The 15,146-nt window shown below is 45.7% G+C and overlaps 1 protein-coding gene across 7 annotated transcripts in view; it reads left to right on the plus strand.

Annotated features, from left to right (window-relative positions):
• The window catches only part of CAMSAP1 (calmodulin regulated spectrin associated protein 1), a 97,022-nt gene that overhangs the window by 72,201 nt on the left and 9,675 nt on the right, over positions 1-15,146 (plus strand). For all 7 annotated transcript variants that reach the window (XR_010108989.1, XM_034929490.3, XM_034929489.3 and 4 more), the window contains 4 exons: positions 6,851-7,028; positions 9,555-9,646; positions 10,397-10,481; positions 11,171-13,592. Coding sequence is in view for 6 of the 7 variants with exons in the window: in XM_034929490.3 (XP_034785381.2) it covers positions 6,851-7,028; positions 9,555-9,646; positions 10,397-10,481; positions 11,171-13,592 (2,777 nt within the window). In the remaining variant the exon portion in view is untranslated. The remainder of the gene's footprint in view (positions 1-6,850; positions 7,029-9,554; positions 9,647-10,396; positions 10,482-11,170; positions 13,593-15,146) is intronic.

Genomic DNA, 15,146 nt, shown 5'->3' on the forward strand with positions numbered 1-15,146 from the left:
TTACCTTAAAATGGAAACTTGGTGCCCTTTGACCATCATCTCCCTGTTCCCCTCACCCTCCAGCCCCTGGCAAACACTTCTCTCCTTAAGTTCTGCTTTTTAGATTCCACATACACGTGTGATCAAGCAGTATTTTTCTTTCTGTGTCTGGCTTATTCACTGTACATAATATCTTCCAGGTCCATCTGTGTTGTCACAAATTACAAGACTTCCTTCTTTTTTGAGGTTGAGTAATATTCCATTGTATGTCTCTGTATATCACAATTTCTTTATTCATCTGTTGACAAGCAGATTGATTCTATATCTGGGCAATTATGAATTGTGCCGCAGTAAACATGGGAGTGCACATAACTCTTAGCGACGCTGATTTCATTTCCTTTGGATATATACCCAGAAGAGGGATTGCTGGATCATATGGTAATTCTATTTTCAGTTTTTTGAGTAACCTCCATACTGTTTTTCAGAATGGCTATACCAATTTGTGTTCCCACCAACAGTATGCAAAGGTTCACCTTTTCTCCACATTCTCCTCAATACTCATCTCTTGTCTTTTTGATAATAGCCATCCTGACAGGTGTGAGTGATGCCTTATTGTGGTTTTGATTTGCACTCCCTGATGACTGGTCATGTTGAGCAACTCTTCACATACCTGTTGGCCACCTGTATGTCTTCTTTTGAAAAAAATGCCTATTTAAGACCTTAGCCTGCTTTTTATTTGGGTTATTTGTATTTTTGCGATTGAGTTGCGTTACTTATGTATTTTGGATGTTAACCTCTTATCAGCCATATAGTTTGTAAATAGTTTCTCAGTCTGTAGGCTGCCATCTCGTTTTGTTTGTTTCCTTTGCTTTGCAGAACCTTTTTCATTTGGTGTAGTTCCTGTGGTTTATTTTTGTTTTTGTTAGTTGTGCTTTTGGTGTGATAACCAAATCATCACCAAGGCTAATGTCAAGGAGCTTATTTCCCTAGAGTTTTACAGTTTCAGGTCTTAACTAAATTAATTAGTCTTAGTTTAAGTCTTCAGTCCATTTTGAGTTGATTTTTGTATATGGTGTGAAATAAGGGTCCAGTTTCATTCTTCTACATCTGGTTATCCAGTTTTCCCAACAACATTTATTGAAGGTACTATCCTTTCCCATTGGTGTATTTTTGGCACCTTTGTCAAAGATTAGTTAACCGTATACCTCAATTCTGTTTCATTGGCTTGTGTCTGTTTTTATGCCAGTATGATAGTGTTTTACTATAGCTTTGTAGTATAATTTGAAATCAGGGAGTGTGATGTTTTTGCCTTTGTTGTTCTTTCTCAAGATTACTGTGGCTATTTTGGGTCTTTTGTGGTTCCATACAGATTTTAGGTTTGTTTTTCTGTTTTGGTGGAAAATGCCATTGGGATTTTGATAGGGATTGCAGTGAATTTGTAGGTCATTTTTGGTAGTATGGACATTTTGACAATATTATGTCAATCCATGAATATGGGATATCTTTACACTAATTTTGTTGTCTTCAATTTCTTTCATCAGTGTTTTATTGTTTTCAGTGTACAGATCTTTTACTCATTGGTTATATTTATTCCTAAGTATTTGTTCTTTTTGATGCTATTATAAATTGGATTGTTTTCTTGATTTCTTTTTTAGATAATTAATTAATTGTTAGTGTATAGAAATGCTACAGTTTTTTCATGTTGATTTTGTATCCTGCAACTTGACTGAATTCGTTGATTAGTTCTAGCACTTATTTTATGGAGCCTTTAGGATTTTCTATGTGTAGGACCTTGGATCTGCAGTGAGACAGTTTTATTTCTTCCTTTCCAATTTGGATTTCCTTTTTTCTTTTTTATTTATTTATTTAGACCAATTTATCTGACTAGAATTTCCAGTACTGTGTTGAATAAAAGAGGTGAGAGTGGGCATCCTTGTCTTGTTCCAGATCTTAGAGGAAAAGCTTTCAGTTTTCCCCCACTAATTATGGTACTGGCTGTGGGCTTTTCATAAATGGTTTTTATTGTGAGGAGGTAAGCTCCTTCTATACCTGTTTTGTGTAGAGTTGTTTTTTTTAAATCATGAATGGATGTTGAACTTAGATGCTTTTTCTGCATACTGTTGAGATGATCATGTGGTATTTATCTGTGATTCTGTTAATGTGTTCTGCATTGATTTGCCTTTGTTGAACCAACCTGGCATTTCAGGGAGGAATTCCACTTAATCATGGTGTATAATCTTTTTGATGTAATGTTGAATTTGGTTTATTAGTATTTTATTGAGGATTTTTACATCTGCGTTAATCAGAGATATTGGCCTGTAGTTTTCTTTCCTTCTGGTGTCTATGTCTGCCTTTGGTATCAGGGTGATGCTGTCTTCATAAAATGAGTTTAGAAGTGTTTCTTCTTCTGTTTTTTGGAAGGATTTAAGAAGAATTGGTAGAATTCAGTAGTGAAGCCATCTGGTCCTGGACTTTTTCTTTGTTGGGAGGTTTGTGATTACTGCTTCAGTCTCTTTATTTATTACTGTCTGTTTAGGCTTTAGATATCTTCTTTGTTCAGTCTTCATAGATGGTATATTTCTAGAGATTTATCCATTTCTTCTGCATTATTCAGTTTGTTGGCATATAAGTGTTTGTAATAGGCCCTTGTGATCATTTTTATTTCTGAGGCATCTATTATAATATCTCCTCTTTTATTTCTGATTTTATTTGAGTCTTTTTCTTCATTAGTTTGTCAATTTTATCTTCACAAAACCAACTTAGTTTTGTTGATTTTTTTCTATTGTTTTTCTCTATTTGATCTATTTCTGCTCTGATCTTTATTATAATTTCCTTTCTTCTGCTAACTTTGAGCTTAGTTTGTTCTTCCTTTCCTAGTCTTTGAGGTGTGAAGTTAGGTTGTTATTTAAAGTCCTGCTTCTTCGTTAATGGAAGTGTTGATTGCTACAGAATTCCTTTTTTTTTTAATTAAAAAAAGAGAGATGGGGTCTCGCTATGTTGGCCAGATTTGTCTTGAACTCCTGGCCTCAAGCAGTCCTCCCACTTCAGTCTCCTAAAGTGCTGGGATTACAGGTCTGCGCCACCACATCTGGCCCCAGACTTCCTTGTTAACACTGCATCATGCAAGTTTTGGTATGTTGTATTCCGCTTCATTCAGCTTAAGATACTTTTAAAATTCCCTTTTGATTTCCTTTTTTACTCAATGGTAGTTTAAGAATGTGTTGTTTAGTTTCCATGTATTTGTCAATCATCTTGTTTTCTTGCCGTTACTTTTTAATTTTTTTGAGACGGAGTCTCACTCTGTCACACAGGCTGGAGCGATCTCGGCTCACTGCAGCCTCCGCCTCCCAGGTTCAAGCAATTCTCCTGCCTCAGCCTCCCAAGTAGCTGGGATTACAGGCGCCCGCCACCACGCTCAGCTAATTTTTCGTATTTTTAGTAGAGACGGCGTTTCAGTGTGTTGGCCAGGCTGGTCTTGAACTCCTGACCTCAGGTGATCTGCCCCCCCTCAGCCTCCCAAAGTGCTGGGATTACAGGCGTGAGCCACTGCGCCTGGCCTTCTTGCTGTAATTAATTTTAGGTTCATTCCATTGTGGTTGGAAAAGATACATGACATGATTTTGATCTTCTTAAATTTTTTAAGACTTGTTTTATGACTTAACATATGATCTGTTCTGGAGAATGGGTCCCATGTGCTTGAGAAAAATACGTATTCTGCTGCTGTTGGGTGAAAAGTGTGTATATGTCTCTGTGAGGTCATTTAGTCTGGAATGTTGTGTAAGCCTGCTGTTCTTTGTTTTTATTACTGTTAAATATCCTGTCTGGATATTCTATCCAGTATTTAAAGTGGGGTATTGAAGCCTTCTGCTATTACTGTATTTCTGTTTCTCCTTTGAGATCTGTCAATATTGCTTTATATATTTAGGTCTGATGTGGGTACATAGATGTTTACAGTTGTTACAGCTTTCTGTTGAATTGACCCTTGTCTCTAGAGACAGTTTTCGATGTAAAGTCTGTTTTGTCTGAGGTAAGTATAGCCATGCCTGCTTTCTTTGGGTTACCATTTGCATGCGTGGAATATCTTTTCATCCCTTCACTTTCAGCCTGTGTGTTCTTCACTCAAAAGTGGGTTTCCTGTAGGCAGTATACTGTTGAATCTTGGTGTTTAGTTCATTTAGCTACTCTCTATCTTTTGATTAGTGAGTTGAATCCATTTTTGTTTGAAGTAATTATTGATAGGAAAGGATTTCCTTTTTCCATTTTGTTAACTGTTTTGTCTAACAGTTCTTTTGCATGTCTTTGTCTCTTGCTATCTTCATTTGTGTTTTGTTGTTGCTTTTTGTGTTAATGGTTTTTGCTTTCCCTTCTCTTTTTCTTTTGTGTAACTTCAGTAGTCATTACCTAGGGCTTACATAAGATACAGTTGTCTGTTTTAAGATGATGACAACTCACCTTCACTTATATGCAAGACCTCTCAGCTTTTACCTCCCTCCTCTACATGATGTGCAGTTAATGCCACCATACATAACTATTTATGTAATTGTTAACATAACTTATTGTTATTTATTTATTTATTTATTTATTTATTTATTTATTTATTTATTTATGTATGACAGAGTCTCGCTCTGTCGCCCAGGCTGGAGTGCAGTGGCACAATCTCAGCTCGCTGCAACTTCCGCCTCACGGGTTCAAGTGATTCTCCTGCCTCAGCCTCCTGAGTAGCTGGGACTACAGGTATCCGCCACCATGCCTGGCTAATTTTTGTTTTTTTGGTAGACCTGGAGTTTCACCATGTGGCCAGGCTGGTCTTGAACTCCCGACCTCGGGTGATCCACCAGCTTCGGCCTCGAAAAGTACTGGGATTACAGGTGTGAGCCACCGTGCCTGGCCAATTTATTGTTATTTTAACTATTTTTGTCTTTTACCTTTTTTTCTTCTTTGAGACAAGGTCTTGCTCTGTTGTCCAGGCTGGACTGAAGTGCAGTGGCTTGATCATTGCTCACTGCAGCCTCAGACTCCTGGGCTCAAGCAATCCTCCTACCTCAGCCTCCCAAGTAGCTGGGACTACAGGCATGTGCCACCATGCCTAGCTACTTTAATTTTTTTTTTTTTTTTCAGTAGAGATGAGGTCTTGCTGTGTTGCCCAGGCTAGTCTAGAACTCCTGAGCTGAAGTGGTCTTCCCACCTCAGCCTTCCAAAATGTTGGGATTACAGGCATGGGCCACCGTGCCTGGCCTCTTTTAACTTTTATAATGGAATTAAAAGCGATGTATCTACCACTGTTATGGTAATACAGTATTATGTTTGTGTCTGTATATTTCCCTTTACCAATAAGTTTCATACTTTTTATGTTTTTGTGTTGCTATTTAGTGTTCTGTTGATTCAATATGAAGAATTCCTTTTAGCCATTCTTGGAAGGCAGGTGCAGTGGTGATGAACTCCCTCAACTTTTGTTTGTCCGGGAATGTTTTTATTTCCTCTGTGTTTCTGAAGTATTGCTTCGCCAGATAAAATGTTCTTGATTGGGGTTTTTTCCCGTCCTTTCAGCGTTTTGAATATATCATCCCATTTCTCTCTGGCCTGCAGGTTTCAGCTGAGAAACCTACTGATAGTCTAATGGGGGTTCCCATGTATATGATGAATCACTTTTCTCTTGCTGCTTTCAAAATTCTTTTTGTCTTTGACAATTTGATTATAATGTGCCCGGGGGAGCACATGTCATCTTGAGAGAGAGATCTGTATCATCTAAGCGTGGGGCCAGCAGGGATACTGGCCTTTAACAGGGAGGGGAGCCCTCCTCTGTAGGCTCAAAGAATTTCAGGTAATCTGAGAATTTGAGGTTCTCCAGGCCTAGAAGTTTGTATGCCATTAGTCATAGTCTCTTTCCTTCCCATCTAGGGCCTCACCTTGGCCTTGCAGCCTTCTTGGGTTGGGGGTTTAGCTTCTCTGGCAGCCATTCATTTCTGGTCCTGGCCCCTGGCTGTAGGAGAGCACAGCTTGGTGCCCTTGGCTTTTGGTCACACGTTGCTGCCTCTTAGCCCTCTTTATCTTTTCCCTAGACCGTCTGCACAGCTCAGTGCAGCCGCCACCCGCTCGTCCTTACTTCCCTCCTCCATGTTCACAACACATCACCTAGTGGGTGCCCTCCCACTGGTCCCCACCATATGGCCCCACCTCTTGCCTTCTTGAGCTGCTCCTGGCATCACCTCCCATAGGTTAGTTCTCTGGGAAGCAGCCTTAGATACAGAGTCACTGTTTGGGGCTGACCCTTTGGGAGAGAGGCGGGTGAGCAGGCGTGGGCCAAGAAAGGGAATGGTGCCCCAGCCAGGCTCAGCACCTCACCTGACCCCCAGGGGCTGGAGCTGAAGGGACCCACCAGAGCAGCTGCCCACATGCTGGGCCTAGAGAACCGCCCTTCTGACCCTGCCTCGGTCCCTCACTGGCTGGGCTGAGCGAGGTGGCTCTCTGGAGCTGAGCCCCAAGCCTTCTCCCAGGAGCCTGGGTGGTGGGCATCTTGTCTAGCACCAGGCTTGGTGAAGGTGGCACGTGGTTTTGGAAGCAGCCCACCAGTGGAGGACTTTTGCGCAGGTGTTAGACGGTGACCAAGACAGAGCCCATCAGCTGGGCTTACATTTCCTCTCAGTTCTTCTTCTCATCTGTGTTGTGTCTTTTAATGTTAGTATTTACTTTGGTATAATATTTGTAGTACTTGTTATTACAGAATACATTTGTTAAACTTGAAACCAGTTTTTTTTGGCAGAAGTTTGGTTTCAATAAAAGGTTGAGTTAGTGCTTATAAAAGCTGCAGGTTAGGTTTTCTGTGCTTCCAGTTAGTGTTGTAAGTAACGATGCAAAAACGCTATTTCTGCAGCGAAAACAGTGTTACACCAGAAGAGCAGCCGGCCTCCTGTACCTATCTCCAACGCGACCAAACGCAGTTTCCTAGGCAGCCCTGCTGCAGGGACCCCGGCTGACCTGCAGCCCCCCGTGCAGCAGCCGGCGGAAGGCTGTCACAGGCACTACCTGCACCCGGAAGAACCTGAATACCTGTAAGTCTGTCTTTCTGCTTTCAGAATCAGTTCACCATCTTGTGTCCCTTTTTGTGTTAGTTTGAAATATTAATTGAAGTTACCTTTTTTAAAATAAGCAATTTGTATTCGCTTATGAAAGATTTTCCTTCTGTCCCTGCCCTTCTGGCCATTCGGTCCCCTTTCCAGAGGCCGGGAATGATACTAGCAGGAAGTTCCTTCAGGGATGTGTACCTAATTCTGACATTGTTTATGGAACAGGTGTTTTTCTGTTCTCTTTTCCACCATGTGTTACACTGTTTAAGAAACGATCTAAAGATTAGAAAGTTGAATTGACAGTTTAGGTGTGCTCTTTATGGTCTGATAGACATAAAGAGTGAAATCCTCTTGCATTTCAAGTATTGTGAAGTCTTCAAAGAAGAGAATTTGTTTGCTCTTCGGGGAAGAATTAATTTGATTCTAGTGAAAAAGTGTATAGAGCTGCTTAAAGGCTAAACTACTCTAGAAAAAGAGTTGTTTAAAAAACGTTTTTTCGAAAATGAATTTTCATCATGAAGACCTAATTTGGATAACCATATCTGGGGTAGAATTGACTGTGCCAGAATTGGGGGAGGGGGTGAAGGAAGCTTCCCTTGGAGTAAGAGTGAGCTTTGTGCTGTGTGTGGTAGGAGGACCCACAGCTGATTCCAGCCTGGAGCCAGTTAGCACACCGAAAGTGGAGAAACATTTTTAACGTGGCGATTTAAGTTGGGATTTAAGATGAAGACACTATTTAAAAGTGGTTTTAAATAATTCACATAAGTGAATGGTTCAGTGAGACAGCATGGCATAGAACGAACTCAGTTGTTTCAGGTTGTTTGAGAGGAGCTAAAACCGGTGACCATGTTGAGGGATGGGATGCGGGGGCTGCCGGAGTCAGGAGGAAGGAGTTGAGAGGCCCTTGTGATACAGGCAGTGGCGGGGGGGTACACACCCAGGGGAGGGGCATAGCTGAGGGAAGGGTTTGGATGTGTTCTGTGTTGGGCGGCTTTGAGACTGGGGTGTCTGTCCCCAGAGCTCAGAGCAGAGGTGGGGCGGTAACTCCATGCCCGCGGGCACAGGCGGGGTCACTGAGTGAGGAGAATGGCTCGAGGCTGAGCCGTCCCTCACACGGGGCCAGCGTGGACACTTGGCGTCCTCCCTTCGGTCTTTGCGTGTCTGTTGTTGAGCCGTGTGTGTGTGTGTGTGTGCGTGTGTGCGCACAAGAAGCTGGTGCCCGTGTACACGCTGCTCTGTGACCTGCTGTCTGCACCCAGCAGCCTGTGGTGAGAATTTTCCCACTCGGTGCATCCTCCTCTGCCACAGTTTCAACAGCTACCCAGTCTGTCACGTCATGGGCGTGCCGTGATGGGTCCACTGTCCCCACGGTGTCCAGGCTGCAGGGTTTGCATTGTGGCCCTGACACAGGTCCCTGTGCCATTCCTGCTCTGCCCAGCTTCCCCCCGGGCTCCCTGCCTTGAGCCCCTCTCTCCGCAACCCTTTCGCTTGTGTGCTCCTGCACACCTGCTCTCACTGTGTCTCTTTGGTGTCTGTGTCCTGACTCTGGTGTCCTCTGCCCGTCTTTGCCTCTTCAGGCCTAGGTGTGCTGACTCTGGCCTAGGGTGCCGTGCTGTCCCCTGTGATCTCCCCAGCCTGTCTGCACCTGGCGAATTATCCCTTTACCAAATTCTCCCCAAAGTGAAACAAGCAAGATAGCTGCCCTGCAGTGTGAGCGCGCTTGTTTCTCGGGGAGCTGGTGCCTGTGGAGTGGCAGAGGCTGCTGGGTGCCGGTCTCATGGGTGTTGCTCTGTCAGAACTGTGCGATCCGCACACGTGTGACTTCCGCCTTTCCCGCATGTGCCGTTCTTCCCGGGAGTGAGGCCTTCACACCCATGCTTCTGTGTGCACCTCTCATCGTTCTTTCTCTTAAGCTATAATCCAAGGAGTGGTAAAGGTGTGAGTGATTTTAGAGGTTTTTATGGATATTGCCATATTGTTCTCTAAAAATGTACATTTTTACCCTCCCACCAGCAGTGTGGGAATGTTCATGCTGCTGTCTGTGATGGGTTTAATTACTCATCAATATCTTCACAGTGGTGGCTTAGTACATTGGGCATCATCCTTGTGGTCTCTTTTATCTCTGAAGTTCTCTCTCTTTTTTTTAATTGAAGCAGTAATGTGCATTTTTGAAAACTGTTGCTTGTCAAAGGATCACTTTTTCTTTTTACTTTTGCTTATCTCAGAAAATCACTCTAATTGCACGCTTGGGTTTTGCTTTTCCCGTGGGAAGCTGGTTGTGTTGTAGACACATCGGGGAGTCAGTGTGCCCGTTTGCAGTGTGTGGATGTTCATCCCAGGTTGGAAGTTACTGATACTCTTGGCTCATTTTTATAGTCATTTTTTCCCGAACAGTCCGAGTTTCTCAAAACTTGGTGTGAATTCAGGATGGTCCTGTACACTTGTGCATTTGCTGTTGACCTTGAAGTTTGATAAAGGAATGATTTTCCCTGTAATTCTTTTTCCATTTAGCGGGAAAGGAACTGCTGCCTTCAGCCCATCCCATCCTTTATTGCCACTGAGACAGAAACAGCAGAAATCCATACAGGGAGAGGACATCCCTGGTAAGAATGTTGTTTCCTCGTTTTTTCCTTAATTTCTCCTTACTATAGATTAGTAAAATCATATTTCTCAAAATTAAATCATTTTATCTGATGTAGTGATTTTTTTGTTTGTTTGTTTTTTGAGATGGAGTCTTGCTCTGTCACCAGGCTGAAGTGCTGTGGTGCGATCTCGGCTCACTGCAGCCTCTGACTCCCTGGTTCAAGCAATTCTCCTGCCTCAGCCTCCCACATAGCTGGGATTATAGGCGCATGCCACCATGCTCAGTTAATTTTTGTATTTTTAGTAGAGACAGGGTTTCATCATGTCGGCCAGGATGGTCTCGATCTCCTAGCCTCATGATCTGCCCACCTCGGCCTCCCAGAGTGCTGGAATTACAGGTGTGAGCCACTGTGCCCGGCTGATGTAGTGATTTTAGTTAAGACTGTAGCCAAATAAATTTTAACTTGTGTTGTCAAAATGTATAGTCTTGCAGTGAAAATATCGTTGAGAGCAATTACCTTCTGTGTAGTAGACACAGAGTAACTGCGACATAAGCAGGGCTCACACGTGCTGAAGCTCTCTCACAGTTCTGAACTGTGTGTTACCATCAAAATGTGGGACAACTGTATGGTTTTGCCTCTCTGCTTTCCGTGCGGCCCTTCTGGTGTACTGACTTGAGAGGCATTTTTCTGGACAAATGGTCATATTGAAAGAATTTCAAGTGATAGAAAATTGGTTACTTAACACTATCTATTTCCTCTGTACTGCAGATCAGCGACATCGATCGAATTCTTTGACCCGAGTTGATGGTCAGCCTCGAGGAGCAGCAATAGCCTGGCCAGAAAAAAAAACTAGGTGAGTCTGTGTTTCAGCAATGTTTCTGTTTGGAATGTTTTTTATACTAAACAGCAGTTCTTAAGATGTCACCCCAACCCCCTGAGGATCACCGAGACCCTTTTATAGGGAGTGCCTGAAATCAGAATTATTTTTATAACAACACTAGGAAGTTACTGCCTCTCTGCAGCCTCACTCTTGCGAGTGTGCCGTGGGATTTTTCAGAGGCTGCATACCATGTGGTGTGGCAGCAGGTGGAGTCAGGTATGAGGGTCCAGCCAGATCCCAGAACTATACAGGTGTCAAATAGTGCCTGCCCTTAACACTAGGAACTTCTTCCGTTCTGGCGAATATAGTCATTTGTCATGGAGTGGGCTAATTACTGTAATTTTAATCAGTGTTTAGAAAATGTCTGAGCTTTAATTTGTAGGATGATAAATAGAGATTAATACTGATAAATAGAAACAAAAGCTCTTTGAGGTCCTCAGTAATTTTGAAGGGTATCAAGAGGTCCTGGGACTAGAGTGTTTGAGAATCACAAAGCTGAAATTATCTCTGATTTTCTTCTGCTCTGTGGAAGAGTGAGTTTAAATCTCCTGCATATGAGAGGCGTATTCTCTTTTTGTGGCCGGCATTCTCACCCCCTGGTCCATGTTGGGGGTCTCTGGTGTATACAGCAGCGCACCCAGTGGGCCTTCCCTGTGTTTCAGGCCTGCGTCCCAGCCAACACCTTTTGCTCTACATCACGCTGCGAGTTGTGAAGTGGATCCCAGCTCTGGCGACAGCATCAGCTTGGCCCGCTCCATCAGCAAAGACAGTTTGGCATCCAACATTGTTAATCTGACCCCACAGAACCAGCCACACCCCACGGCCACGAAGAGCCACGGGAAGAGCCTCCTGAGCAATGTCAGTATTGAGGATGAGGAAGAGGAGCTTGTGGCTATTGTTAGAGCAGACGTGGTTCCCCAGCAGGCTGACCCGGAGTTCCCCAGGGCCTCACCCCGGGCCTTAGGCCTTACAGCAAATGCCTGGTCTCCCCAAGGACAGCTGGACACCTCGGAAAGTAAGCCTGACAGTTTTTTCTTGGAGCCTTTGATGCCAGCAGTTCTTAAGCCAGCGAAAGAGAAGCAGGTGATCACCAAGGAGGATGAACGGGGGGAAGGGAGACCGAGGAGCATCGTGTCCAGGAGGCCCAGCGAGGGCCCCCAGCCTTTGGTACGAAGGAAAATGACTGGCAGTCGCGACTTGAATAGGACTTTTACCCCGATTCCATGCTCAGAATTCCCCATGGGCATCGACCCCACCGAGACAGGACCACTGTCAGTGGAAACCGCAGGAGAGGTCTGTGGTGGGCCTCTGGCCCTCGGCGGATTCGATCCGTTCCCCCAGGGACCATCCACGGATGGCTTCTTCCTTCATGTAGGCAGGGCTGATGAAGACACCGAGGGAAGGTTATATGTTAGTTGTTCAAAAAGCCCCAACTCCCACGATTCAGAGCCGTGGACTCTCCTCAGGCAGGATTCTGACTCGGATGTGGTGGACATAGAGGAAGCCGAGCACGATTTCATGGGTGAGGCCCATCCTGTGGTTCTCAGCAGATACATTGGGGAGGAAGAGTCGGCCAAACTGCAGGAGGACATGAAGGTGAAGGAACATGAAGACAAAGATGACGCCAGCGGCCGCTCGAGCCCCTGCCTGAGCACAGCCTCTCAGATGAGCAGTGTCTCCATGGCGAGTGGGAGCGTGAAGATGACCAGCTTTGCGGAGAGGAAGCTCCAGAGACTCAACAGCTGTGAGACCAAGTCCAGCACCAGCAGCTCCCAGAAGACCACGCCAGATGCGTCTGAGAGCTGCCCAGCCCCTCTGACGACGTGGAGGCAGAAGAGGGAGCAGAGTCCGAGCCAGCATGGCAAGGACCCCGCCAGCCTCCTGGCATCTGAGCTGGTACAGCTGCACATGCAGCTGGAGGAGAAGCGCAGGGCCATCGAGGCCCAGAAGAAGAAGATGGAGGCGCTGTCGGCAAGGCAGCGCCTGAAGCTCGGCAAGGCTGCGTTCCTGCATGTGGTGAAGAAGGGCAAGGCCGAGGCTGCCCCACCCCTCAGGCCGGAGCACTTTGCAAAGGAGTACTCTCAGCACAACGGGGAGGACTGTGGGGACGCTGTTTCCAAAACCGAAGACTTTCTCGTGAAGGAGGAGCAGAGAGAGGAGCTCCTTCACGAGCCACAGGATGTGGACAGAGAGAGCCTGGCCTTTGCTCAGCAACATAAAGCAAAAGACCCTGTGGCTCTGCACGAGCTGGAGAGAAATAAGGTGATCTCCGCCGCCCTCCTGGAGGACACTGTTGGGGAGGTTGTCGACGTGAATGAATGTGACCTTTCCATCGAGAAGCTCAACGAAACCATCAGTACGCTGCAGCAGGCCATCCTGAAAATCTCTCAGCAGCAAGAGCAGCTTCTGATGAAGTCCCCCACAGTCCCAGTGCCGGGCTCTAAGAATAACTCGCAGGACCACAAAGTGAAGGCGCCAGTCCACTTCGTGGAGCCACTCTCTCCCACAGGCATGGCTGGCCACCGCAAAGCCCCCCGGCTGGGTCAAGGCCGGAATTCCCGTTCCGGAAGGCCGGCGGAGCTGAAGGTCCCGAAAGACAGGCCACAGGGCTCCTCCCGAAGTAAAACCCCAACGCCCAGTGTAGAGACGCTCCCGCACTTGAGACCCTTCCCTGCCAGCAGCCACCCTCGGACGCCCACGGACCCTGGCCTGGACGGTGCCCTGGAGCCCAGTGGTGACCCACATGGGAAGTGTCTCTTCGACAGTTACAGGCTCCACGATGAAAGCAATCAGCGGACACTTACTCTGTCCTCTTCCAAAGATGCCAACATTCTTTCGGAGCAGATGAGCCTCAAAGAAGTTCTGGATGCGAGTGTGAAGGAGGTGGGGTCCAGCTCCTCAGATGTCTCGGGAAAAGAGAGCGTCCCCGTGGAGGAGCCTCTGAGGAGCAGGGCCAGCCTCATTGAAGTGGACCTCTCCGACCTGAAGGCCCCCGACGAGGATGGGGAGCTGGTAAGCCTCGATGGCTCGGCGGACCTTGTCAGCGAAGGCGACCAGAAGCCGGGGGTCGGCTTCTTCTTCAAGGTAAGGGATTGGTAGCATCTGTTTCAGGCACTCGTGATGTGTTGCCACCCCACGTGATAGTGAGTTAGAGAACACAGATCTGCACCAGGCTGGCCAGCCGCTCCTGTAAGAGGCCAGGGGATGTGTGTGTTTAGCTTTGTGGGCCACAGAGTCTCTGTCCCGAGGACTCCACTTGGCCAGAAGCAGTCCCGGGCAATACGCATGCAAGTGAGCGTGGTGTGGCTGAGATGACTTTGTTATGAGCCCTGAAACTGGAATTTCATGTGATTTTCAACATAGTTTTTTTTTTTGCTGGTTTTCCAGTCAAAACCCTGTCGTCTCCCTGTCCTGCCCCAAAGTGTAAAAAGCGTTCGTCGTTAGAATGCTCTGGAGGTGGCCAGGCCTGGCCTGTGGGCTGAAGTTTGCCAACCTCTGATATAGCAACTTCAAAAAACATTTTTTGTATGTTTTTCTTGTAATTTTTTCCTTAGATATGAAGGGAAGCGTAAACTGAACTGTTTTAATAGTCAGTGCGTCACATGATGTTTGCTGTGACGTTCGTCGTCTCCTAAGATAAGACCATGTTTTCGTGGTAGTTTTTCAATGTTTAGATAGATTTTGATACACAGTTACTTACAGTATTGGGTACAGTAATGTGCTGTGCAGGTCTGTAGTCTAGGAGCAGTGGCTGATGTAGCCGAGGCCTGTGGGGGGCGCTGCCATCCAGGTGTGCGCACACTCCGTGATGCTCACACAGCAGCAGAGTCACCTGAGGACCTATTTCTCAGAACGTTTTCTCTCGGCAAGCGACACTCAACTGTTTCTGCTTTGCCTCCAGGCAGTTATGAATTTGACTGAGAGGATACCAAATCATCAGGTGGATCTTAGCAAAAGAGGCAAGCTTTATTTGGTGGTTGCACTTCTGAAATGTAAACAAATTCGTGACCAACTTCAGTATTCACTTTTTCGCTTTTTTTTTTTTTTTTTTGGACAGAGTCTGGCTCTGTCGCCCAGGCTGGAGTAAAAGGGCATGATCTTGGCTCACCGCAACCTCTGCCTCCCGAGTTCAAGCGATTCTTCTGCCTCAGGCTTCTGAGTAGCTGGGATTACAGGCGTGTGCCACCATGCCCGGCTAATTTTTGTATTTTTTTTTTTTTTTAAGTGGAGACAGGGTTTCGCCATGTTGGCCAGGCTGGTCTTGAACTCCTGACCTCAGGTGATCCACTCTCCTTGGCCTCCCAAAGTGCTAGGATTACAGGCGTGAGCCACCACATCTAGCCAATTTTTGTATTTTTAATAGAGACCGGGTTTCGCCGTGTTGGGCAGGCTGGTCTTGAACTCCTGACCTCAAGTGATTCACCCACCTCAGCCTGCCAAAGTGCTGGGATTACAGGAATGAGCCATTCTGCCCAGCCTCGCTCTTATTTTGGAAATATACGTGTACTTTTTAAGGCAAACTGGATCTCGTGAGATGTTTGGGAAATTGGGTGATGCCGAGCGCCTTTGAAATGCCCTGGTTTGTCTTCATTCGTATTTCAGAGTCTGTAACGGTTAAAGAAAAGCATAGAAGTCTTT

The sequence above is a fragment of the Pan paniscus genome, chromosome 11 (genome assembly GCF_029289425.2).
Source record: "Pan paniscus chromosome 11, NHGRI_mPanPan1-v2.0_pri, whole genome shotgun sequence".
Taxonomy (NCBI): domain Eukaryota; kingdom Metazoa; phylum Chordata; class Mammalia; order Primates; family Hominidae; genus Pan; species Pan paniscus.